Raw genomic sequence first — 25,356 nt, 5'->3', positions numbered from 1 at the left:
TGTCGTTTGTCATATTTATTCAACACCAGAGAATGGTACATTAGCATTTGCTTGTTTTTCATTGTCCTTTTGCAGTGGTCAAAAAACGGCACAAAAAGTCACCAGGTGGTAGTATTTCTTTGGACTCCAGGGGGCGGGGCGTTTTACAAGTATATATTAGTTTCTTGTTGTCAGCTGACGCAAAGGATTCTCACTAAGTGTCCATGATAGTGATGCTGGCTCATGTAGTGGTCCTCAATTTTGGTTTATGAACGTTTCTCAAGATGGGAATCGCAACAAGCACCATCCTCAGGGATTCAGGTTTAAGCACGTGGACCGATTGCAGCCGAATAAGAGTTCAGGCTTTTTTTATAAACAAGAAAAGATTTGAAGATGACTGCTGGAAAAAAAACAGCAAAGTCATGTCCAGATTTTTCTTTTTACAAGAAGCAGACTGGGCCAACTTCTACGCCGAATTCCTGATTGGGAGCACCAATGTCCATGGGAGCGATATCAATGATTGGCAGACGAGATGTTTTCGTTGTCTTGTAGTCAATGACTGTCTTGCCCCTTGTGCCAGTGTGTGACTGTGGAGAAAAACGAACAAAAGACAAATGAATCAAGATGAGGTTATAATAGAGCAGCGGTGATGTATTTTTATAGGCCCAAACCCAGAAATTAGCATGTTAGCACTTCCGGTTCCATCGTCCTGAAATTAATCGTTTTCATTTAATAAACTGTGTTCACTTGTGAAGATTATCAAGATGAGCACAGTGTGGAAGGATTATAAACTTGTATTGGTAACAGAGCTTATTTTAAATCCAATGGCTTTTTATCGAGGGAACCGGGGTGATGCAAAATTCTGGACTGGCCGAGAGTTCTATTTAAGTAACATTACGAGGAAGGAAAGAGACACAAATATGGGAGCTAATGATAAAGCAACTTCAGAGATGGTGTTGCTCACCGTGCAGCCATCCTCGCTGACTCTGTATGTGAAGCGGCTGTTGCCCTCCGCTCTGATCTCAATGTCGTTGGAGCCCTGCAGGAGCAGAGCCTTCTTCAGGTTGCCTGTGGCCTCTTCCATGTATGCGATGCTGTTCTTGCAGTGGTAGGTGATGTTCTGAGAAGCCTCGTTGGACATCAGGCGCATGAAGGTCAGCTGGATGTTAACATCCTCTGGATCAGAGCCCTCGCTGCCATACTGGAACTATACAGAAGACACAACGGAACATTACTACCGGTGTTCATCAGCAAAAATCTGGACATATTTCGAGACCACAACCGAATATGCTTCAGTTTTGTATTTTTATGTTACAAAGATCATCTCGTGCTTGAGTGGAAACGAGGAAATCTTTGTTCATTGTTAAATCTTCGTTTTACTGTTTGCACAAAAGTTCACATAATCCAAGTCAAAAATGTTATTATTTGATATAATGACAGAAATATTGCAGAATCTGATTTTTTTCTTTCATATTAAGCCATATTCATACTTCTAGGTCATTAGAACATTTTTTTAAATTAAAATCCTAAAACTTTAAGATTTTTTTTTTGAATTTTTAAAATCTAAATATGTACACATAAACATGCATTTTAGAATGTATTTTAAACAATGTAATCTATTTTATAAGATGAAAGAAATATTTTAAATTCTACACTATTTCTAGATCATTAATCAAAGTTTTAAGTAATTAATATTTGAATGAAATTCTCATTCTAAAACTATTTATTTTCAGTTTATTATATTATATTATATTATTTATGGTTTGCTGGAACTAGTTTCTGGACTGAAAATCTATTTGTGCATATAAACATGAAAAAAACTAACTTTTATCTATATATAGGTACATAAACATGTATTTTAAATAGTGTTTTAAATGTAAATGTATTTTAAACAATGTAATGTATTTTATATATTCTCAGCTGAAAAATGTTGCTTCTGGTCTTTTCTCAAGACTATATCTCTATATATCCTGTGGCTATATGTTCCTGTGGCTCAGTGGTAGAGCATTGCGTTAGCAGCGCAAAAGGTTGTGGGTTCGGTCCTAGGGAACACACATACTGGTAAAAAAAAATGTATAGCCCGAATGCACTGTAAGTCGCTTTGGATAAAAGCGTCTGCTAAATGCATACATTTCATTTCATTTCATTTCATACATTTCATCCTATAAGGTCTTGACGTACCTGGAAGCCATTAGGCATGGACTCTCCGAACCAAACGTGCTTCTTCTCTCTGATGTTCTTGCTAGTGTACCAGTTCTTCATGGGAATGGTGTTCTGAGACGGGCTGACGCAGGTCTCACCAGTCTCCATGTTGCAGAAGACCTTGATGGCATCCAGAGGAGAGCCCTGGTTGGGATCCACCCAGTAGGAACCTTGCAGGAAACAGTTTCAAGTGAATTTCAGAGCTTCTAAATGCACGTTAAGTACAATATATCTAAATTTGATTTACAGCAGGAGAACTGGCACAAATCTCAAAGTTCAAGTTAGTTTCAGCAAGTTTCTTGCTTAAAGAAAGTCCAAGTCCGTGCTTACCGCTCTTCCAATCAGGATGGCACATCCTGAGGTCACGGCACATGCGGGCAGGGTTGGCCTGGGTTCCTTCCGGGCTACGGATGTTCTCAATCTTCTGGCTCAGAGATTTTAGGGTAGTATCCACCTCAGCATCGCGGTCACGAACGCTAGCATCATCAGCTCTGTAGCCTCCACGCAGAGGATCTGGACCCTTCTCGCCCTGGGGCATAGGAAGGAAGGGCTCACCGATGCCTGCAGGTCCAGGAGGACCAGGAGGTCCAGGAAGACCAGGAGTACCCTAGTTAAGAGAAAAAAATCACGTTTAAAACAGAGACCACTAAAAAGCTTGAAAAAGATAATTTAGCAGTAAAACTGTGATGATTTTAGACTTACAGCAGGTCCCATTTCTCCAGAGCGACCACGGGGTCCAGGAGGTCCAATGGGGCCAGGCATACCGTTCATACCATCCTTACCAGCAACGCCATTGGAGCCAGGAGGTCCCTATTAGCAGAAGGAAACAGTTTGGATTAAAATGCATGCGTGCAGAAGCTTGTCCTGTGATTTCTCATTTGTGTTTTCAGAACAAAACACTCCAATTTAACATATGGCTTCAGAAGTATTACTACTAACTAATTTTATGGTGTTTTTTTGGAGCCTGACAGTCCTTGGTCACCATCTACTATTGCTGTATGGAAAAGAGCAGCATGGACATTCTACAAAAAAACGTCTTTCATGGTATTGTGAAAAGCTCTATACAAATAAATTAGACTTGATATAAAATCCATAATCTGTGTGCTACTTACACGAGGTCCAGCAGCGCCAGATGGTCCGGCGGGTCCTTGGTCACCAGAGGATCCCTAAAAACGTTGAGGAATCCACTTTGAGTGTGAGAAGAGATTTGGATATTCAGATTCAGTGTGTAACTGTGACATAACGCTCACTTACAGGAGGTCCAGGAACTCCAGCCATTCCACTGAAGCCACGGTGTCCCTTCATGCCTCTCTCCCCAGCCTCACCAGACTCACCCTTGTCTCCACGTGTACCGGCTGGACCCTGTATGTATAGAGATGAGAATGATCAGCCTGGTGATGAACTGCTAAAAAAAAAAGAAGTTGAAAGACTGATAAAAATGTGAAATTCATACTTGGCCACCACGAGCACCAGCAGGACCGGAAGGACCAGCAGGACCAGAGGGACCCTTGAAGGAAGAGGGAGGAAAAACAAACAAACAAACAGGACAATAGTGAACATCCACTGGGCCACACTCATGGCATGAGATAATTCAGCATAATATATATATCATATAATCACAGTTTTGAACATTACAGTGGGAAATGATCATTAACTAAAACTAAAACAATAAAAAATGTCATTACTTGAAATAAAATAAAACATTAAAAATATGCTTATTTTTTTAAGCTAGTTGATAATAATTCTCATTTTACTTTAGTTTCAGTACTACAGTACATAAATGATTAAAAAGACAAAAACACACAACAAAGTTACTAAAACTTTGAAAATTAAAATAAAAACAAAATATTAACAAAAAGTATAATAGTATAGAAATTATACTAAAACAACACTCATATAGTGCCACCTGTTGGCATGGATGTTTTACATTTATTTGTTTATTTAGGTTTTTTAAAAACCTAAATAAAAACCTAAATTGTTCATTTAAAAATGCGAACAGAGGCTTTTGATTCGAATCATTCTGGTCATTTAAAAAAAATATTTTGCAGATAAAAAAAACTTACAGCCTCTCCACGATCACCATTCTTGCCAGAAGGACCCAAGGGGCCAGGGGCTCCAGGAGCACCAGGGGCGCCAGGAGGACCAGAGTTGCCAGACTCACCACGGTCTCCCTACAGCAAACGGGAATTTCACTGGAAGCACTTTCACATATACCATTTACATATTTACAGTATATGCATTCATTTTTTACATAAGGGATAATAAATGAACCTAGATAGGGTTATAATGACTCTATACTACCCTAAACCATTCACCAGTTTTAAAAATCTTTATTTAGATTTCTTTCTTTCTTTATTTTATTGATTTATTTAGATTTCTTTATTTAGGTGTCTTTAAAAAATAAGTACAGTTTACTTATAGTGTTCATGTTGCATTGTTTCTTCTTTGCTATTGAGGTGGGATACGGGTATGGTTAGGTTTAAGGCTGGGTTAAGGGGGAATTATAAACTATTCACATGAAATTACATGCAGGTATTTTTGTGCATTGAAGTGCATTGAGACAAATTACTTGTACAATGTACAGACAATGTAGGCCATAAGCTGCATGCATAATAATTAAAAAAATTAATCGGAAAACACTGTTTTAGTTGTGTATATATATATATATATATTTTTTTTTTTTTTAAGAAAAAAATATTTGACCCTAGAATGCCTTGACTGGATAGTGAACATGTGTGATTGCGCTCACCTTTGGTCCAGGTGGACCATCACGGCCAGGAGCACCATCATGTCCAGGGTTACCCTGCAGAGACGAGTGACATAACGAAAATGACTCCATCATACTGCACTGAATGTAGCCATTTTGGTAGCCAATTCTGGTTTAACAAAACTCCTAAAATCAGTAAAGTTTGCTCACCTCACGTCCAGCTTCACCAGGAGCTCCACCCAGTCCAGGAGGTCCCATAGGTCCAGGAGGTCCACGCTCACCTAAAAGCCCAGAGGGTCCCTGCTTTCCTGGCTCTCCCTGAGGTGATGGATAGGTGAATGAGTATTGTGAAGAATGGCAACTGAAGTCAAAATGAAATGGCATTCAAAATTACTTCTGCAATATGATGTATTTTAGAGTAAAATAGTATGTCCCATGTGCAGTCCTAATATAGCTGTCTAACATACCTGGCATTGTATATTACAATAACATCGCCCTGCATCATATTTGCTAAATGAAACCCAAGATTTCTTTCCCACTAATTTTGATGGGCTGATTCCAAAAATAGTGTCTGTTTTGCTCGAGCACATCATAGTTTCTCACAAAATATGCATTTCGTCTTCCTCTAAGTCAGATTACAACTTATTTGTTCAATTTTCAGTCCATTTTTCAATTGTATGACATTATTTTATGCCTAAACATAATTACAAGCTTAGAATTATGGCCAATGACAGAAGAAAATGCAAATATGATCTAGACGTTTTTTTTTTTAACGATATCCAAACACCAACAAAACAGATTTTGTGAATAAATAAATAATAAATAAAAAATGATGTAAAAAATTATGTTTTGATGTAAAGTTCTTTGACATTAAATGGAGTATTTGAACATATTTTTCCAATATGTTCAGAATGTAAGATTGTTAATTAAATGAATAATTTTTCTGATTAAATTCAAAACTTTTATTTTGATAAGTGCATTAAAGTTGATACATATATATAATTTGAAAAAAGAAAAAAGAAAATGCATATTTTGAACTCGGCATCAAATTAGATTACATTAGGCCTTTTTTTGCAAATCAGCAGAAATGTTTTTTGTTTTTTCAAGATGCATGGCTATGTTATTGTTGGCTCTTTGATGATTGGAAATGCATAAATGTAGTCAGCAACGTGTGAAAACTGAGCCTTTCACATCAGAATGATGAGTAAAGTTAAAGGGGTTTGATGATGTTAGCCGAATATTTTGATGAAACATTATGAAGACAAATGTGTTTTCTCCTAACACACTAATGAATCCTGCACATGCACAATATGATCTGGAATGCACATTAAGAAAATAAATGGTTTCAATTCTGATTTTATGTTGAATTTAACATAGATTTCAATGTTTTAAAACAACAGATATGAATAAAACGCTTACAGAAGGTCCAGGGAGACCGGAGAATCCTCTCTCTCCTCTTTGTCCAGAAAGACCAACAATACCACGGGACCCAATAACACCAGGTGGTCCAGGAGAACCAGCTGGACCCTAAAGACCAGACAACAGAGCAAAGTGAATATTCATTTACAGCTGAGAATCACAGAAAGTCATTTTGTAGCTGTAGTGATGAAAATATGTTTGTGCCATGATTACTTACAGCAGGACCATCGGGACCGACGCTACCCTTCTCTCCAGAGGGTCCTGAGGGTCCAGCGGCACCAGCCTCTCCAGGGCGACCAGAGGGTCCTCTCTCACCACGGGCACCTCTTTGTCCTTCTTTACCGACAGCACCAGTTGGGCCTGGGGGTCCAGCAGCACCCTGAGAGAAAACAGAAGATAGGCAGTGAAATTAAATGTTCAGACTCCTGACAAGACTTCATGTAGCCCCTTAGTTTTAAGTTAATATTTCAATGATGTAACAATGCAGTTGCATGCTCACAGTTTTCATGTGTTGGTTAATGGTCACATGACATGTAAACAAATAAAACACTTAATATTTTTTTGTGTTTTGATAATTATTTTAATTGATAATTTTTTTTATGAATTAATTATTATTATTATTTTTCACAAACCAAAGTTTTGGAAATCCTGGTTTGGACCTGCTTTAGAACGTAGATTACTTACAGCAGAACCTGGAGGTCCGACTCTGCCAGCAGCACCAGGGAAACCAGTAGCACCCTATTAAAAAACAAAGACACTATGAAACACTGCAATATCATATTGGAGAAAGTACATGTTGTATACATGTTACATACAAAAAAAAATACTGTGTGTGTTTTACAAAAACAAAATATCAGACTAATTCAAATTTTTCATTTCACAGAAAAAGCATGTTTGGGGTTAAATAATGAGCTCCAGCTGTGTGAGCTTTACAAGCACAGACTTTAATTTGGATAAACAGAAATAAATATATTTTTCAAATTATATATATATATATATATATATAAAAGGTGTTGCACAATTAATTTGCAGAGGTTAAATATTTTATGCAATGACAATTATGCATTTTAAGTGGCGTAATTGTCCAAATATGTTTTTATTTCAGCTAGCTTCCAAAGCAGCATTTCTCATTTTTATTTAGTTTAACTTCATTCGCTAAAATAACAAAAACTGAAATAAAAATTTATACAAACTATATAGGCAAATTAAAAAAGACTAATAAAAATGACAAAACACAACAAAAATGACTAAACCTAACTAAGATTTAGATGAAAATGGAACATCTTAAATGAAAAGTATCTTGATGATACTAAAATAACACTGATATCAAACAACCTGGTAGTGAAAGTATAGATAATATGGCTTTGCATTGTGTCTAATTTCTTTTTTTTGTAATAAGTTACTGATAGTATTGAATCTTACAGGAGGTCCAGCACCACCACGAGCACCCTTAGCTCCAGTAGCACCAGCAGGTCCCTGTCAAACACAACAACAGAAAATAAGTCTAGGATATTCATATATTTAAATTCAGCAGAACATTGGAGTTGAGAATATGTCCACTGCTGCTATTGATAAGTTTACCTGTGGGCCAGCGGCTCCGACGGGTCCAGCAGGTCCAGAAGCTCCAGCATCCCCCTTGGATCCGGTGTCACCAGTCTCTCCCTTAGCACCAGGCTGTCCGTTGGCACCCTGCATTAGGAATAGAGAGACTTCAGCTCAGTGGGTTTAAACACCACACGATGGGAACTGACTGATAAATGTGGGATGAGACTGCTAAACTCACAGGAGGTCCAGCAAAACCAGCAGGTCCAGGTGGACCGACCTCACCACGCTCACCCTGCGAAGACACGAGACAGACTTTACTCGCATTAAATCAGTTACATATAATTCAAATGCAATCTTCCAAATCAACTCAATACACATTTTAAAAAACAACAGCACACTGTAAAAATGATTGAAACTGAAAATACTATTGTAGTCTTTCTACTTCAAAATGTTTCTATTAATTCAATATGTTACTTACATTTACATTTAGTCATTTAGCAGGCACTTTTATCCAAAGCGACTAACAAATGAGGATTTCTTTGTAACTATGTGTGAAACGTACTAGCTAGCATTTTCTGAGTGAAAACTGATTTAACAAGAACATACGGTGTTAAGTCCTTCTACTTCAAAATTTCACGTTTATTCAGTGTTATTTGGCATTTCTTTCTAATTATATGTGAAATTTACTAGCAATTTCGGTAACAGGTCACTTAACTAGTTGCTTATTAGCATGCATATTACTAGAATATTAGCCATTTATTTGTACTAATTAAGCACATATTAATGCCTTATTCTACATCCCTAACCCTACCCAATACCTAAACTTAACAACTATCTTACTAACTATTAATAAGCAGCAATTAGGAATTAATTGAGGGAAAAGTCGTAGTTAATAGTGAATAAGTGTTCCCTATTCTAAAGTGTTACCGCAATTTCTGATTGAAAATTGATTTAAGAAAATACTATGTCCAGTTTTTCTACTTCAGATAGTGTCACTTGCCATTTTGTAATTGTTTGTGTGATTTACTAGCAATTTCGGACTGAAAATGAATTGAACAAGAAGTACTATTTTTAGTTTTTCTACTTAAAAATTCCACATTTAATTCAAATTGTTACTTACTGTTTCTTTGTAATTATTTGTGAAATTTACTAGCAATTTCTGGTTGAAAATCGATGTAACTAGAAAATAAAGAATTTCGTGTTTAAATCAGTGTAACGTGCCGTTTCTTTGTAAATGTGATTATACATTTTGGTCTTTATGTCCATGTTTCATGAGGTTTTCTGAATTATCCTGATAACTTACAGGGGAACCACGAGTACCAGTCAATCCTGCAGGTCCAACAGCACCAGGCTCTCCCTAAAACACAATCAAATACAAAGCTGGTTTACTATAATTCGTTTAGTGACAACAGTAATTAATGTAATTAAATGCTACGTAAAAGAGGGTTCACAAAACATCTTTATTTCAAAACATGATGACTGAAAATGAGCTGAGAATATTTACGGTTTACTATAGATAAAGCATAAAAATCTTTCAATGCTAATTATCTGATCTTTTTACCTTCTCACCAGGAGCACCAGAAGGTCCAGAAGGTCCAATAGGGCCAGTCATTCCACGCAGACCATCCTTACCAGGAGCTCCATCAGGGCCCTTGGGTCCACCATCACCCTAAAGAGGGACGACAGCTGTTGTGAACATACAGCAGGATATGACATCATCAGCACTACATTAAAAAAAAAAAAAACTACTTGAAGACAAAAGGTCACTTTCACAATTGTTTCTTAACATACTCATATACACTTTTTACAAAGCATACTTTGTAATAATGTCAAATGTAATGTAAAAGTATAATAATTTTAGTTTAATAATCATTTGTCATGCTTAAAGTACGTTTATTTTGATGTGTTGACTAACATACTTAAGCAAATGTAAAATGCTATATTTTATATGAAATAAAACATACTATATATTTTTTAATAAAGTAGTGTTATTATAATAAACTGTAGTGTTATTTAAAATGAAATAACATTTCATTTAAAGTGAATATATTTTAAATGTTCTAATTTGCAAATGTGTAACTACAAATATATTTATATACATAACATACAGGTTTCAATAGAAATTATATTAAAGTATATTTTAGTTTACCATTAAAGCTTGTCAGTACATTCAGCAGTACTTTAACCATATTATAAAGACAATAGAAGTAATTATGAAATTACATATTAAGATGTACTTAAGTCCTACTTAAGTGTGTCAGAAAAGCAACTTACTGCATTTAATATAAATTAAACTATAATACATTTGACTTAATTGTAAATAACATGCAATTAAGTGTCTGAAAACATTACATTCAGTTCACGCTTATATATTCTCCGTAACAAGTACTCTTTTTCTAAATCTTTTTCACAAGGGCATGCTTGCTTGGAAAATGAGGTTGTTAAAAAAACTTTTAATGGCAGAATATGAAATTATTCAGTCACAATGCTTTAAATGCAAGTCTAATTCTGTATTGTTCTGAGTCTTACTCTGTCTCCTCTGCCTCCAGGCATGCCGCCAGACCCACGCTCTCCAGGCATACCCTGCAGTCCAGCGGGACCAACACCACCAGGGGCTCCAGCGGCACCAGGCTCTCCCTAAACACACATAAATAAACACGGAGTTTGATTATTTCTCAAATCACACTATTTTGAGTCATAATGATATCGAAGAAAGGATTCTTACCTTAGCACCATCATTACCAGCAGAACCAGGAGCTCCACGAGATCCGGTAGGGCCAGCAGGTCCAGTACTACCACGCTCACCTGGGAAACCTCTGTCACCCTGTGTGAGACATTTACAAATATCATTCAGCTGTATTTCATCCCAACTGACTAATAGAATCTGTACAGCAATAAGGTAAGCAGGAAGAGGAAAAGCCACCATACTGAAAAAAAGAATATTATCAATATATTGTTACAGATTTTTAAATTAAATTAAATTAAATTAAATGTAATTTAATTTAATTTAATTTAATTTAATTTAATTTAACTTAACTTAACTTAATTTAATTTAATTTAATTTAATAATTTAACTTAACTTAACTTAACATTTTCCAAGCAATGGTTAGGTCAACATCAAGATAAAATTCTTGCAAATCGTGTTAAGAATAAGAAATGGGGTACATTTGGTAGGAAACCTCTACGATTTATTGCCTGAATTGTGTAATTTGCACTTTAAAAAAACAAAAACAAATGACTTTAACAAATAAACAAAACCCCCCCTTTTTTAGTCTCTTGAATTAGTTGGAAAACTAATTCTGAGTAGTTTTTGACTTAAAAATATACAGATTTTTGCATGTATTTGATCAGTATATGCATTAAAAAATGTATGACAGGTGTGTTTGAAATAAGACCAAGTTGATAAAAGACCAAAAAAGGGTTTTGGTTCATTTTGTTAAAATTGCAAATTATACAAATCATGCAATCATTTGATTGTTTAATATGATCTTGTAATTTTCCTACAAAAATTATTTTATTATTGAAACAAGATTTGCAAGAATTTTATCTTGATATTGACCAGACCATAACTATGCTTGGAACATGAAAAAAAAAGGATATTAAAATTAAAATATAATTCTATTTTATAGAATTATATATTTTTTTCTACAAAAAAAAGATATTAAGATGCAATTTTGCTTATTTTGCTCCCAGGACATTTTTACTATAAAACAACACAATGATACTGATGGAATTTTTTTTTTTGCTGCAGTATAAGCATTATAGCATAAAAACAAACAATAAGATTATTCTTAATGGGTGCAGTGTAGCTTGGGTGGCTTTTAAGGATTGATTGAGATGTGGCACATCTGTGGGCTTTTTTTTATAAGGCAGGAGATACTCACTCTTGCACCAGATGGACCATGAGGACCAGCTTCACCAGGAACACCCTGTGGAACGGAGAACATAATAAATAACACTGAACGAAAAACTGCACTGTGATTTTGTAAAATATAAAGTAGTAAGGGCAATTTTACATAACATACTGTATGTCATATTGTGTTTACAATATGTTTGTTTACTTGTAGACAGAACACATAATAGAAAAAACATAATTCCTTGAGTTAACACAGTTATTTCCAATGACCACATGTACCTGGTCACCAGGTTTGCCAGTCTCACCAGTGGCACCCTGTGTACCTGGCAGACCCTGTAAGAGAATAACCAATGATAATCAGCCACTAATCTTAAATTCACTCATATTTGGAGGATGTGGACATAGATAAAAACATACCTGGAATCCAGGAGAACCGGCGGATCCCTGTTCTCCCTTCTCTCCAGCTGGGCCCTAAGAGACGGCAGACCCGGAAAAAAATCAGAGCAGAAACAGCAACAGTTCCAACAGTTCACATTGCCATGGCAGAATTGAATCATATCAAACTTTCAGATGTTTAAGCAGACGTACAGCAGGTCCAGGAGAACCAGGAGCACCAACATCACCATCCTTGCCAGGAGCGCCCTATAGAAATACACAGAAACCAATGCATCATACTGCACCTGATCAGATATGCAATTGTCTGGAGGTTACACTGTTTTTTTAAGAGTTTAACTGAGAGACCAAGTGTTTAAAGAAATGCTCAAGGTTGCATAAATCTCAGAAATCACTTTACATTTGTGTAAATCAGTACGTACCAAAGCACCAGGAGGTCCAACAACACCTCTCTCACCAGACTTACCAGCCTCACCCTAAGAGGAATACATCCGTGTTAAAAATTACATTAAATAGTATACAGATCTGATATTCATACAGTAATCTTTTTATTTTTCAAGAGAATAATACATTGAACCTCATAAAGCCTGACATATCAAATAAGAGTCAGAAAAATCTTTTTGAAAATGTAACAGTTTATTGAACCTTTAGACAAAAAAAAAAAAGGTTGCATAAAGCAAAGTCTGCAAAAAGTTTTTTTTTTAGTATCATATTTGATGCATTAGGCTTTTATGGCTCGTATAGTATGATATAGTGAGAATATGGCCCAAACTGAGCAAAAAAATGCAATTTGGTGCAGATGCTGACCAAAAAGATTAAATTACGATTGCTTGTATTGTAAATCAATGAGATCTTTAAAACAGTATAACAGACTGCTTACATAAAATGATATAAATATCAACTGTCACTCTATAGCTGCCAAAAATATCTTAGTAAGATGATGTTAAATGCTTGGTTTTATCATCAAAACATATAGAGAAGCGCAGTAAGAATATGGCCCAAACTGAGCAAAAATATGCAATTTGGTGCAGATGCTGATATTTATATGACCAAAAAGATTAAATTATGATTGCTTGTATTGTAAATCAATGAGCTCTTTAAAACAGTATAACAGACTGCTTACATAAAATGATATAAATATCAACTGTCACTCTATAGCTGCCAAAAATATCTTAGTAAGATGATGTTAAATGCTTGGTTTTATCATCAAAACATATAGAGAAGCGCAGTACAATGATGATTGAGAGATAAAAAAGCTTTCCTCAAAAGCCTGGTGATCACATTTGATACTCACATTTAACATGATTTTTCTAAAAAAATTATGCATAGATAATTAAGTAAACTGCAGTCCAGTAAATCTTAAATATTACTAACAACATAAAAGTTATTCTTATGTTTACTTTGTAAAAAAAAAATGTGCATTACAACCTGGACTTTTTTTTAACAATTATACATTTGGCATTTTACTTGCTAAAAGAGGCATTTAAATATAGGAATCATGAATTTTTGGGAGTAACTTACATCAGCTCCCTTTGGACCAGGGAATCCCATCACACCAGGTGCACCACGAGATCCAGAAGGTCCAGGGGGTCCGGGACGGCCATCTTGTCCAGGTGCACCCTATGGGTTAAAGAGATTCATGCACACTTTAATACGAGATTTAATATCTCATATGAGTCTTATATTGTAAACAAACAAAAACAAAGCAGTGAATTAAAAAGAATATTCAGCTTACAGCGGGTCCAGCTTTGCCATCAGGTCCAGGGCTTCCAGGGGCACCAGTCATACCCTACAACAGGCATCAAGTAGGTAAAAATACAGCCTCTTTACACTACTAATATGTTTCTACAAACCATTAATCTATATCTCACCTTAGATCCAGGCAATCCTGGCTCTCCTGGGCGACCAGCCTCTCCAGTGGCTCCTTGACTTCCCATTTGTCCATTAGCACCACGCTCACCAGGAGCACCCTGAAATGTGATTTAAATAGCCACCTTTAGTTATTCAGCAACAGAAATCTTCTGCAGGACCCTGGACAGCTCCGTCTCAATGTAGTAAATGGCATTACTGTGAGCAGTCAGGATTAGATTGAGAGCCATGCTCTCGAAAACTCTTCGAAATCACTCAGATTAGTCTGTAGTTTAATATAAAAACAGATGGATGTTGATATATGGGTTAAACTACACTGTAAGAAGAACATTTGTATCCAGTTGTATCCTTCAAAACAATGTAAACCCGGCCCATTAAAAATGTAACATCTTATGTAATATTTATTTTTTTACCTTAAATCAGTTAGTTGCCACATATACTATTGGTCAAATGTTTGAAACCATTAAGATTTATTATTGTTTTAAAAAAAGTCTCTCATGCTCACCAAGGCTGCATTAAAAATATATATATATATATATATCAAAAATAGAGTAAAAACAGTAATATTGTGAAATATTATCACAACTTAAAATAGCTGTTTTCTATATATTTTGCTTATATATATATTTTTTGTTTAATATTTTGCTGCTTAATGTTTTTTCAGGATATCCACATTATTCGCTGAATAAAAAGTTGAAAAGCATAGTATTTATTTGAAATAGAAATATTTTGCAAGATTATAAATGTCTTTAATCACTTTAATGCATAGTTGCTGAATAAAAGTATTAATTTCTTCTTCTTTTTTTGTTTAAATTTTGCTTACCCCAAACTTTTAAATGGTAATGTTTCATGGTTTCCACAAAAAAATCTTAAGCAGCACAACTGTTTTCAAAATGGATTAAAATAAGGAAATCAGCAAATAAGCAAATCAGCATATTAGAGTGATTTCTGAAGGATCAAGACTGGAGTAATGGCAGCTGAAATTGCAGCATTGAAATCAAAGGAATAAATTATATTTGAAAAAACATATTCAAATAGAAAACAGTTATTTTAAACTGAAATAATATTTCACAATATTACTGTTTTTACTGTCATTTTTGATCAAACGAATGCACTCTCAATGATTCCAAACTTTTGACTGGTAGTGTAAAGCACATTTTCAAGTTACCAGACAAAACATTTACTAGACTGTTCAGAGACTGAGTACAGTTTAGCAAAATGTATGGCCTTGATTTGTCAGGTGCTGGATCAGTAATCTTACCCCAGGTCCGGGAGGTCCATCAGTACCAGGAAGACCACGGTTACCAGGGGCACCCTTTTGAAAGAAAAAGACTAAATATGAGAGACAAACAAACAAAAAAGCATGCCTGAATCGAAATGAACAGGTACGTTAAACCTACACGGCCTCCAGGGGGTCCGACAGGTCCAGCACCACCAGGCTCACCACGAGCTCCTCTCTTTCCTTCCTCACCAGCAGGTCCGGCGAGACCTTGAGGTCCAACTGGGCCCTAGGACAGAAAACAGCAACTATTACTATTACAGTGGAGGTTTCTGTGAATATTAGGAAATTATCTTTGCTTCAAAGAAACGTACAGGTTCTCCCTTAGGACCGGCATCTCCCTTATTGCCTTGGAGACCTGGATCACCCTGGAAATAGAGCATAAAATATCTGAACTCAGCCCATTATGCTTCAATCTTCAGACTCTTCTATAACCAATGCAACTTCAAGGGATAGGTTTACCCAAAAATGAAAATCTTGTCATTATTTATTAACCCTCATGTGGTTCCAAACCGGTATGCATTTTTTTCTTCTATGTAACAAAAAATAAAATATTCTGAATAATGTTGGTAAGCTAACAGTTTCATTTATTTATCACTTCCATTGTATTTTTTGCCCATATCAATGGAAATCAATTGGAACGGAAACTGTTTGGTTACCAACATTCTTCAAAATATATTTCTGTGTGTGTGTGTGTGTGTGTTTTAAGGTTCACAGGGTGAGTGAATAACGACTGGATTTAAATTTTTGATTGATCTATCCCTTTAAAGTACTTTTGTAAGACAGGAAAGAGGTTAAGTGCCTTGCTTAAGGGCACAGAGAGTATTATTTTTTTAATTACATCAGATCTTTATCACATCTAAGTCACACCTCCTATAATCTCAATTTCAATTAAACTAAAGGTTGCTAAAATTATGTGCTTGTAGCACTCATACTGTATATAGCTACACTTTTCATGCATGTATAATACAATGCAGTGTACATACATTGTTTCCTTTGGGGCCAGGAGCACCAGAAGGGCCAAGGGGTCCAGGAGGTCCACGGGCACCTGGGAAACCAGGAGCGCCAGCAATACCAGCAGCACCCTACAAAACATCATTGCAAACCAATTAAATCAGTCTGATGTGTGTGAAACTGGCCCAAAATGGAGGGCAACAGCATTAATAAGAGATTTGGTGCGAGATAACATATGTGACCCTGGAGCACAAAAGCAGTCTTAAGTCGCTGGGGTATATTTGTAGCAATAGCCAAAAAATACATTGTATGGGTCAAAATTATAGATTTTTCTTTTATGCCAAAAATCATTAGGATATTAAGTAAAGATCATGTTCTACTACTGTAAATATATTAAAACTTAATTTTTGATTAGTAATATGCATTGCTAAGAACTTCATTTGGACAACTTTAAAGGTGATTTTCTCAGTATTTTGATTTTTTTGCACCCTCAGATTCCAGATTTTCAAATAGTTGTATCTCGGCCAAATATTGTCCTATCCTAACAAACCATATACATCAATGGAAAGCTTATTTATTCAGCTTATTTGTGGTCCAGGGTCACATACACAAAAAATACTTACAGGAGATCCTTTGCCACCAGGAGCACCATCAGCACCAGGAGCTCCCTGTGCAATGAGAAAAAGATAGATTTAAAGTTAAAGCAAATGATATTCATCATGATTAATGTTTATAATATCTTAATATCTTCATGTCTTACAGTCTATTTTAGTAGATAATATAGTTTGAATTTACAGCTTTTCTAATTATAACTGTATTTTAAATGTACCACTATTCTGTTTCTGCTATGCAAGCACAGGCATTTCCTTTTGAAATGTAGCTCATTTAAAATCATTCCAGCAAATAAACAGCTGTGTAATTTGAGATTTACTCACAGCAGGACCGGAGGCACCAGCAGGTCCAGGGTTACCAGGCTCACCACGGGCTCCCTGAGGTCCCTCTGAACCACGACCTCCAGCAGGGCCAGTTTCTCCCTACAGAAGACAAGAAGAAAACAGGGGTCTTGTCAGTTTATTTATGGAACTCCAACTGGTATCTATAGTAATTCATTGAGATCTAAAGTATTTTATATTGGTATACTGTATGCATAACAAAGGGGGTTTAAAACAATCAATTAACTGTTGTCTGCATGTTTTCAGGAAAAAGTAGGTTCGAGTATGTTCAATAATTTTCGCTTTGCTTTTATTAACTTTTAACTGTTGGTAGCTGCAACAATCCATGACCATAAAACATTTATAATTTATAGTAAAGTGTTTGTACCTTAGCACCAGCACCACCAGGGAAACCAGGAGAACCAGCAGGGCCAGTGGGTCCCTAATATAGGAGAAAAATAATAAGAGAATTAAACACATTATAATAGATGGAAACAATGAATAAGACCAATCCTGCTCCGATCAAACACTGTAATATGTGTAGCAATAGTGTTAATTTTGTCAGCCATTTTTAATTTAGTCTTAGTCTTTTAAATTAGTCTTAGTCTTGGTTTCAAATGTATTTTTTAGTTATTATCATATTTATTCAACGTTGTCCTATTTTTGCTTAGTCAAGTTTTAGTCGACTAAATGTCTGAGCATTTTAGTCTACTTTTAGTCAATGAAAACTTTTCAGCACATTTTCGTCATGCTGTATAATAGTTAAACTGCTAAAAAATTGATATATATATATTTTTTGCTCAAAATTATAATCGAAAAGATTGTTGTCATTTGAGAAATGTTTCGTCATGCTGTATAATAGTTAAACTGCTAAAAAATTGATATATATTTTTTGCTCAAAATTATAATCGAAAAGATTGTTGTCATTTGAGAAATTTATTTTTACTTTTCAGGTACTGCACTTTCAATCAATAGAATGTGGACTCACACACATGGTTTATTTTACCTCATCTTTTTTACAGATTATAGTCTATTATTAATATAAAAAAATTAGATATGCACTTTCTCTGCCTACATTATGAAAACTGGCAAAAACAAACATTAATATAAAATTCCTAATAGTAATTACAATCATTCCAAACTGTAATAATGTTCCTCTATTAAAACAACAGCGGTTGAGTAAGTGCATTTATTCAGCAACCACAATCGCAAACAAAATAGTCGAGATCTCATGACACAACACAGACTGGCTGAATGACACTTTCATTTAAGCTGAACATCTCACATGGAGATCACTAAACTTCAGCTTACTTGTTTGTCGGTGCTTCCTCAATGAAGAGCGAGCGCATGCATATGGTTGCCAGATTGCAAAAAAATAAGCAAAACACCTGGAAGAAAATGTATCCTTTTAACAGAGAAGCTCTGATTTGAAATCTTGATATCTGGCAACCGCACACATGAAAGCTCGTGTCGTAGAGGCGTGTAAAGCAGTACGCAATAATGTTTTTTATGAAAATAAAAATACATTTTAATCTCGTCTTTTATCGTCAACGATATTGCATGTTGATATAGTCACAGTCTATTGAGCTTATTGTCGTCTCGTCATTGTCTTGTAATGGGAAAAAAGCTCGTCAACGAACATTTTTCGTCATACTTTTCGTTAACCAAATTAACACTATGTAGCAATATGTTGTAGTATAAGAAACTAAAGCATCATTAATGTCACACTGTAAAAATAATCCTCACAATTAGCTATAACAACTTAAATTGTGTTTCCTGGATTTAACTTTCACTTAATACAACTTCACACACTAAACTCAAAATCTGAAGGCAGCACAAACACTTTAAAACAACTACTTTTTAAATCAAATAAAATCAACTGCTTGATTTTTTGCCTCTAAAATGAGTACTATGAACATCAAATTGTGTTTTGTATCAATATACATGAATAGAAATTCTTGAATTTGCAATAGATTGTTATAATAAATAAGTGGTGTATTACCAGAATATTGAGCTTAGGAAACTTACGGGAGGTCCGGCACCGCCAGTGTTGCCATCATTACCGCGGGCACCCTGCAGAAAACAAAAAAGATTACAATCACCCATCTTTATGACCCAATGATGACACTGAATGACGGTCTTAAACCCTGCAGGAGGATTTTGCCTACGACTACAATATTTGAGCATTTTATCTTCATGCCTGCAGAACTTTGTCACTTATTACGTTTGTACATGCCAGCAGCAGACATATTTCAATTAGGTTCAACTATCTTAGGTTTGTGATGCATTCTCATTTTCGCATTTATAAATGTTTACTCATTGTGAATCAATAAGAGTTGGGTTGTGTTGTATAAGCTGAATGATAAACGGAAAATGAGTCTCCGTTGATTATTCAGTAGGGGCTGAATGAAAAATAGAGAATTGTTTTCTAGTTTCTAGTCCACAAGATGAAGCAGCGTAGGGGGTTAGAAACAACAAGGCATGGATGTGACTCTTACAGAAGGGCCAGGAGGACCAGGGCGACCTCTCTCACCGGGCAAACCACGAGGACCCTGAAAGAAGTAGATGGGAAAATGTGAGAAGAATGACATCAATTTGAAGATGGACTTCGCATGGACTTTAAATCCCATCCAGAATCACTCACCATGGCTCCAGGAGTACCACTCTCACCAGGAACACCAGACTCTCCCTGTGATCAGAGAGAAGACACAATCAATAGAGAACCTAAGTCAAATTAGCATTCGCGTCCACAGACTAAAATCTGTGAATAACAATAGCTGTATATATGAAAACATACAAAATAAAGGAAAATGAAAATCTAACCTTAGGTCCAGCAGGTCCAGTGTCTCCCTTAGCTCCATCTAGACCAGAGAAACCCTGCAAGAGGTAACAGGAAACAAAACATTACATCATTAAAGAATAAATATATCTATATATTTTGTCCAAGCAGTATTGCACACAAAATTAAACACATAGGTGGCCAAAATTAATGAATGAATAGATAAAAACATGTAATAAAATATGAAAATAAGTTTTCATTATATATATATATATATATATATATATACTGTATAGATAAAATGACAAATGAAAAACACAATACAATATTAATAATAAATATTCATGATATGTGAAATACAAATTAAAATGTAAAATGATAAATATATAAAATTATTTAAAAAATAATATCAAAATACAGTATATATATATATATATATATACACACTCACATAAAATATATTAACATAAATATTAATAATTTAATAATTAAAAAATACAGTAAAAAGGTAAGGTTATGTGCTGTCATACTTACTCTGTGTCCCTTGATGCCGGGGAGTCCAGGGGTTCCTGGGAACCCACGAGCACCCTGTGAAATAAGCAAGAGAATATCATTATAATGATGATGAAATATTGATATTATAATGAATATCATTATTTGAATCTCTTTCCACCCAGTGGTGTTTAAAATGTTTTCATTCCAATCAAAGAATCATATCTTATTTTACTCTAGTTTAAGACTTAATAAGTTGCCTACTATGTCCGCAATTTGGTAGTAATTTGTGTGTATCAATGAGAAAACCATGTATGAGCAAAAGCACCTGAGGCCCAGCGGATCCGCGCTCACCAGGACGACCGGATTTGCCAGCTTCACCCTGAGGAAGAGCAGAAGAACGATAAGAAGGCATGAAGAAGAGGCTGAAAACTGTATTCTTTTCATTTGACTCATCTGACGGTCTGAAAAACTCACATCCTCTCCATTCTTTCCAGGAGGACCGGAAGGACCGCGAGAACCCATTGGACCCTGCAAGCAACAACAGCAGAAGAAAAATCACAAACTGCTGGTAAAATATGTTTTTCTGACTGTTTTCATATTGTCATATTGTGTCATACTGACACTAAATCTCAAAACTAAAAGGAAGCAGAAGATACTCACAGGAGCACCAGCCTCACCAGGCTCGCCTGGGGGGCCAGTGAATCCCTGAGGGCCCTGTGAAAAATACAGATAAACACAGTTATATATCAGATACTGCATGTATAATAAGCCACACGAGGTTTACAGTCCATGATGAATAACTGTCTAGAAAGAAGGCTGATTTATTTGTTCTAACAAATCAACAACATTTTGTAGTATAAGGTAAAACACTAGAAATAGACGTACAGATGAACCTGCAGGTCCAGGGAGGCCACGGGGACCCATGGGGCCCTAAAAGTGAGAAAACACAAGAAAGAAATAATACAGACATTAAAAACCAGTATAAAACAAGTATAGCACTCCATACCATATCATGCAAGTTACTGCAGTTTAGAAGTGCAAACGGAGTAAAAAAGCATGAAATCTATGAAAGCGCATTAAATATTTGAACTAGTTTTTGAATGACAGATCCAGTGTGGTGGATCACAGACATAATGCAGGAAAATGCATAATAAAAGTGAATTATGATACATGAGATGTACACAAAATTGCTGAATATCAAGACTGAGTAAAAGTGAGGGATCACTTAGGCCAGATTACACAACTTTTTATGTTTCACAACATAAATTTCTGTATATTCTATGTGAGTTCATGACAGAAAAGAGATGGAAGTAAGAGTAGGAAAAGAGAAGCTGTCTTACTGCTGGACCGGGGAGAGCAGGGCCGCTGGATTTCTCACTGCCATAAGCCATTTGGGAAAGGAAAGACTGTAAGGGATGACAAGAATGAAAGAGTGAGGATTTGAGGTTGTGCTTATCTTCATTGAATCATTTACTGCTGAACAACTAAAATACAGTTTTCCTTTTAATGCAGAAATATTTGAAGATAATCAACTCTTAGCTAATACACTTTGCACATGCTATGAAATCACCTAAGCGACATGTCACATATATGTAAGTTATGTCAAAACCTTAAAATACAGCTATTTTTCTTTTATAGAGTGCATAGTCTGCTTTCATTCCTGGCAACCCACAATCCTCAATGATAGGAGCTGTTCACTTAAGCTGGTACTGAACTACAGAAAAACAGAAGCTTCATACACACTTTCTATTAGATCTAAAATAAAATAAAATAAAATAAAATAAAATAAAATAAATTTATTTTATTTTATTTTTGTAGAATGCCAAAGGAAATAATCTATGGGGCGGCAGTACGTATCAAAATTAAAATGTAAAATGATAAATATATAAAATTATTTAAAAAATAATATCAAAATACAGTATATATATATATATATATATACACACTCACATAAAATATATTAACATAAATATTAATAATTTAATAATTAAAAAATACAGTAAAAAGGTAAGGTTATGTGCTGTCATACTTACTCTGTGTCCCTTGATGCCGGGGAGTCCAGGGGTTCCTGGGAACCCACGAGCACCCTGTGAAATAAGCAAGAGAATATCATTATAATGATGATGAAATATTGATATTATAATGAATATCATTATTTGAATCTCTTTCCACCCAGTGGTGTTTAAAATGTTTTCATTCCAATCAAAGAATCATATCTTATTTTACTCTAGTTTAAGACTTAATAAGTTGCCTACTATGTCCGCAATTTGGTAGTAATTTGTGTGTATCAATGAGAAAACCATGTATGAGCAAAAGCACCTGAGGCCCAGCGGATCCGCGCTCACCAGGACGACCGGATTTGCCAGCTTCACCCTGAGGAAGAGCAGAAGAACGATAAGAAGGCATGAAGAAGAGGCTGAAAACTGTATTCTTTTCATTTGACTCATCTGACGGTCTGAAAAACTCACATCCTCTCCATTCTTTCCAGGAGGACCGGAAGGACCGCGAGAACCCATTGGACCCTGCAAGCAACAACAGCAGAAGAAAAATCACAAACTGCTGGTAAAATATGTTTTTCTGACTGTTTTCATATTGTCATATTGTGTCATACTGACACTAAATCTCAAAACTAAAAGGAAGCAGAAGATACTCACAGGAGCACCAGCCTCACCAGGCTCGCCTGGGGGGCCAGTGAATCCCTGAGGGCCCTGTGAAAAATACAGATAAACACAGTTATATATCAGATACTGCATGTATAATAAGCCACACGAGGTTTACAGTCCATGATGAATAACTGTCTAGAAAGAAGGCTGATTTATTTGTTCTAACAAATCAACAACATTTTGTAGTATAAGGTAAAACACTAGAAATAGACGTACAGATGAACCTGCAGGTCCAGGGAGGCCACGGGGACCCATGGGGCCCTAAAAGTGAGAAAACACAAGAAAGAAATAATACAGACATTAAAAACCAGTATAAAACAAGTATAGCACTCCATACCATATCATGCAAGTTACTGCAGTTTAGAAGTGCAAACGGAGTAAAAAAGCATGAAATCTATGAAAGCGCATTAAATATTTGAACTAGTTTTTGAATGACAGATCCAGTGTGGTGGATCACAGACATAATGCAGGAAAATGCATAATAAAAGTGAATTATGATACATGAGATGTACACAAAATTGCTGAATATCAAGACTGAGTAAAAGTGAGGGATCACTTAGGCCAGATTACACAACTTTTTATGTTTCACAACATAAATTTCTGTATATTCTATGTGAGTTCATGACAGAAAAGAGATGGAAGTAAGAGTAGGAAAAGAGAAGCTGTCTTACTGCTGGACCGGGGAGAGCAGGGCCGCTGGATTTCTCACTGCCATAAGCCATTTGGGAAAGGAAAGACTGTAAGGGATGACAAGAATGAAAGAGTGAGGATTTGAGGTTGTGCTTATCTTCATTGAATCATTTACTGCTGAACAACTAAAATACAGTTTTCCTTTTAATGCAGAAATATTTGAAGATAATCAACTCTTAGCTAATACACTTTGCACATGCTATGAAATCACCTAAGCGACATGTCACATATATGTAAGTTATGTCAAAACCTTAAAATACAGCTATTTTTCTTTTATAGAGTGCATAGTCTGCTTTCATTCCTGGCAACCCACAATCCTCAATGATAGGAGCTGTTCACTTAAGCTGGTACTGAACTACAGAAAAACAGAAGCTTCATACACACTTTCTATTAGATCTAAAATAAAATAAAATAAAATAAAATAAAATAAATTTATTTTATTTTATTTTTGTAGAATGCCAAAGGAAATAATCTATGGGGCAGCAGTACGTATCATGAAGACTACAGAAAGATTTATGTTTCTGAATATGGGCCAGCATGGCAAGATTCTCTCAAACTTAATCTTAGTGACACCACAAATGCAGATTCACAAAATTATAAGATCAAAATTGTGCTGCTTACTCCACCACCGAGACCAGGGGTTCCAGGAGGACCAGGAGGTCCAGGGAGTCCGTTCTCTCCGGGAATACCGTCTCTGCCAGGAGGCCCTGGAGGACCCTGCCAAAATAGCGCAGATCCATGAGCGGCATAAAATCACATCAGCAAAGCTGCACTACCTTCGCTAAATCTAGTTCAATGCGGCTGTAGCGTGTTACACATGAAGATCCATTTAAATGCAATCGGCAAAAATGCAATGCTTTGGTACAGAATGTATTACAAATGTCATAGACTGAAAGTCTAATATGTGTGACACCATATTTTTCAAAAAAGCCTAAATCTGCAACTTCTCTAATGTTACATATAAGGTCACAGAGGTCAAAGGTCAGCGGGACAATTAGAAGTCAGCGGGTTAAAAGCCTCCAATGCCCCATAAATCGCCCTAATTATTTCCATTTGTGAAAGATTTTCATATCAACGCAAACTTTTTGTCACCTACAGACTTTGTTTTTGTCACCTACAGACTTTGCAGTTTTGAAAACGAATGTGCAATTGGTTAATTTTAGTAATAAAAATGTAAATTTTTAGTTGTACTAGACAAACCCAGTAGGTACAAAACTAGATAAATATAAATACATTACAATGAAACGATAAGCAGCTTGTTCAAAAACAAATATTGTACTCACGGGGTCTCCGTTTGGACCAACAGGACCCTAAAAATGGAAAAATGAGAAATATTAGGATACTTTACATTGGTGTACGTTCTAAATATATTAATTTTGTGTGTAATCTACATTTATATATGGTGTGACAAAAGTATTCAAAAAAGTAATTGAAATCATTAATAAATAACTCAAGTTATTTTTATATATATATGTATAATAATGCACACATTAACATACACTGAAGTAATAATGTGTGTGCGTGTGTGTATATACATATACACACACACACACAGACATATACATGTATATATACACACACACACACACACACA

At 35.5% G+C, this 25,356-nt stretch overlaps 1 protein-coding gene across 3 annotated transcripts in view; it reads right to left on the bottom strand.

The window, feature by feature from the left end:
- The window catches only part of col1a1b (collagen, type I, alpha 1b), a 27,651-nt gene continuing 2,295 nt past the window's right edge, over window positions 1-25,356 (bottom strand). Inside the window, exons 4-51 of one of the 3 annotated variants that reach the window (XM_016513380.1) lie at window positions 25,046-25,072; window positions 24,384-24,479; window positions 23,744-23,809; window positions 23,289-23,333; window positions 23,064-23,117; window positions 22,878-22,931; window positions 22,729-22,782; window positions 22,443-22,496; window positions 19,959-20,012; window positions 19,780-19,824; window positions 19,634-19,687; window positions 19,164-19,208; window positions 17,524-17,577; window positions 17,139-17,237; window positions 16,827-16,871; window positions 16,236-16,334; window positions 15,564-15,617; window positions 15,371-15,478; window positions 15,232-15,285; window positions 13,973-14,071; window positions 13,837-13,890; window positions 13,623-13,721; window positions 12,524-12,577; window positions 12,297-12,350; window positions 12,126-12,179; window positions 11,988-12,041; window positions 11,737-11,781; window positions 10,578-10,676; window positions 10,382-10,489; window positions 9,414-9,521; window positions 9,156-9,209; window positions 8,091-8,144; window positions 7,889-7,996; window positions 7,730-7,783; window positions 6,992-7,045; window positions 6,525-6,686; window positions 6,308-6,415; window positions 5,099-5,206; window positions 4,931-4,984; window positions 4,245-4,352; window positions 3,635-3,688; window positions 3,436-3,543; window positions 3,294-3,347; window positions 2,884-2,991; window positions 2,512-2,788; window positions 2,161-2,351; window positions 944-1,186; window positions 1-566 (exon numbers count right to left, since the gene is read on the bottom strand). In XM_016513380.1, the coding sequence (XP_016368866.1) occupies window positions 420-566; window positions 944-1,186; window positions 2,161-2,351; window positions 2,512-2,788; window positions 2,884-2,991; window positions 3,294-3,347; window positions 3,436-3,543; window positions 3,635-3,688; window positions 4,245-4,352; window positions 4,931-4,984; window positions 5,099-5,206; window positions 6,308-6,415; window positions 6,525-6,686; window positions 6,992-7,045; window positions 7,730-7,783; window positions 7,889-7,996; window positions 8,091-8,144; window positions 9,156-9,209; window positions 9,414-9,521; window positions 10,382-10,489; window positions 10,578-10,676; window positions 11,737-11,781; window positions 11,988-12,041; window positions 12,126-12,179; window positions 12,297-12,350; window positions 12,524-12,577; window positions 13,623-13,721; window positions 13,837-13,890; window positions 13,973-14,071; window positions 15,232-15,285; window positions 15,371-15,478; window positions 15,564-15,617; window positions 16,236-16,334; window positions 16,827-16,871; window positions 17,139-17,237; window positions 17,524-17,577; window positions 19,164-19,208; window positions 19,634-19,687; window positions 19,780-19,824; window positions 19,959-20,012; window positions 22,443-22,496; window positions 22,729-22,782; window positions 22,878-22,931; window positions 23,064-23,117; window positions 23,289-23,333; window positions 23,744-23,809; window positions 24,384-24,479; window positions 25,046-25,072 (4,035 nt within the window). In that variant the 3' untranslated portion in view covers window positions 1-419. Of the gene's footprint in view, window positions 567-943; window positions 1,187-2,160; window positions 2,352-2,511; window positions 2,789-2,883; window positions 2,992-3,293; window positions 3,348-3,435; window positions 3,544-3,634; window positions 3,689-4,244; window positions 4,353-4,930; window positions 4,985-5,098; window positions 5,207-6,307; window positions 6,416-6,524; window positions 6,687-6,991; window positions 7,046-7,729; window positions 7,784-7,888; window positions 7,997-8,090; window positions 8,145-9,155; window positions 9,210-9,413; window positions 9,522-10,381; window positions 10,490-10,577; window positions 10,677-11,736; window positions 11,782-11,987; window positions 12,042-12,125; window positions 12,180-12,296; window positions 12,351-12,523; window positions 12,578-13,622; window positions 13,722-13,836; window positions 13,891-13,972; window positions 14,072-15,231; window positions 15,286-15,370; window positions 15,479-15,563; window positions 15,618-16,235; window positions 16,335-16,826; window positions 16,872-17,138; window positions 17,238-17,523; window positions 17,578-19,163; window positions 19,209-19,633; window positions 19,688-19,779; window positions 19,825-19,958; window positions 20,013-20,448; window positions 20,503-20,734; window positions 20,789-20,883; window positions 20,938-21,069; window positions 21,124-21,294; window positions 21,340-21,749; window positions 21,810-22,442; window positions 22,497-22,728; window positions 22,783-22,877; window positions 22,932-23,063; window positions 23,118-23,288; window positions 23,334-23,743; window positions 23,810-24,383; window positions 24,480-25,045; window positions 25,073-25,356 lie in introns of those variants that run through there. The other 2 variants (XM_016513378.1, XM_016513379.1) reach the window with 2 other exon arrangements.

This window comes from Sinocyclocheilus rhinocerous, unplaced genomic scaffold, assembly GCF_001515625.1.
Source record: "Sinocyclocheilus rhinocerous isolate Xijiao unplaced genomic scaffold, SAMN03320098_v1.1 scaffold24, whole genome shotgun sequence".
Classification (NCBI taxonomy): domain Eukaryota; kingdom Metazoa; phylum Chordata; class Actinopteri; order Cypriniformes; family Cyprinidae; genus Sinocyclocheilus; species Sinocyclocheilus rhinocerous.
This window is presented reverse-complemented; position numbering and strand designations above follow the sequence as displayed.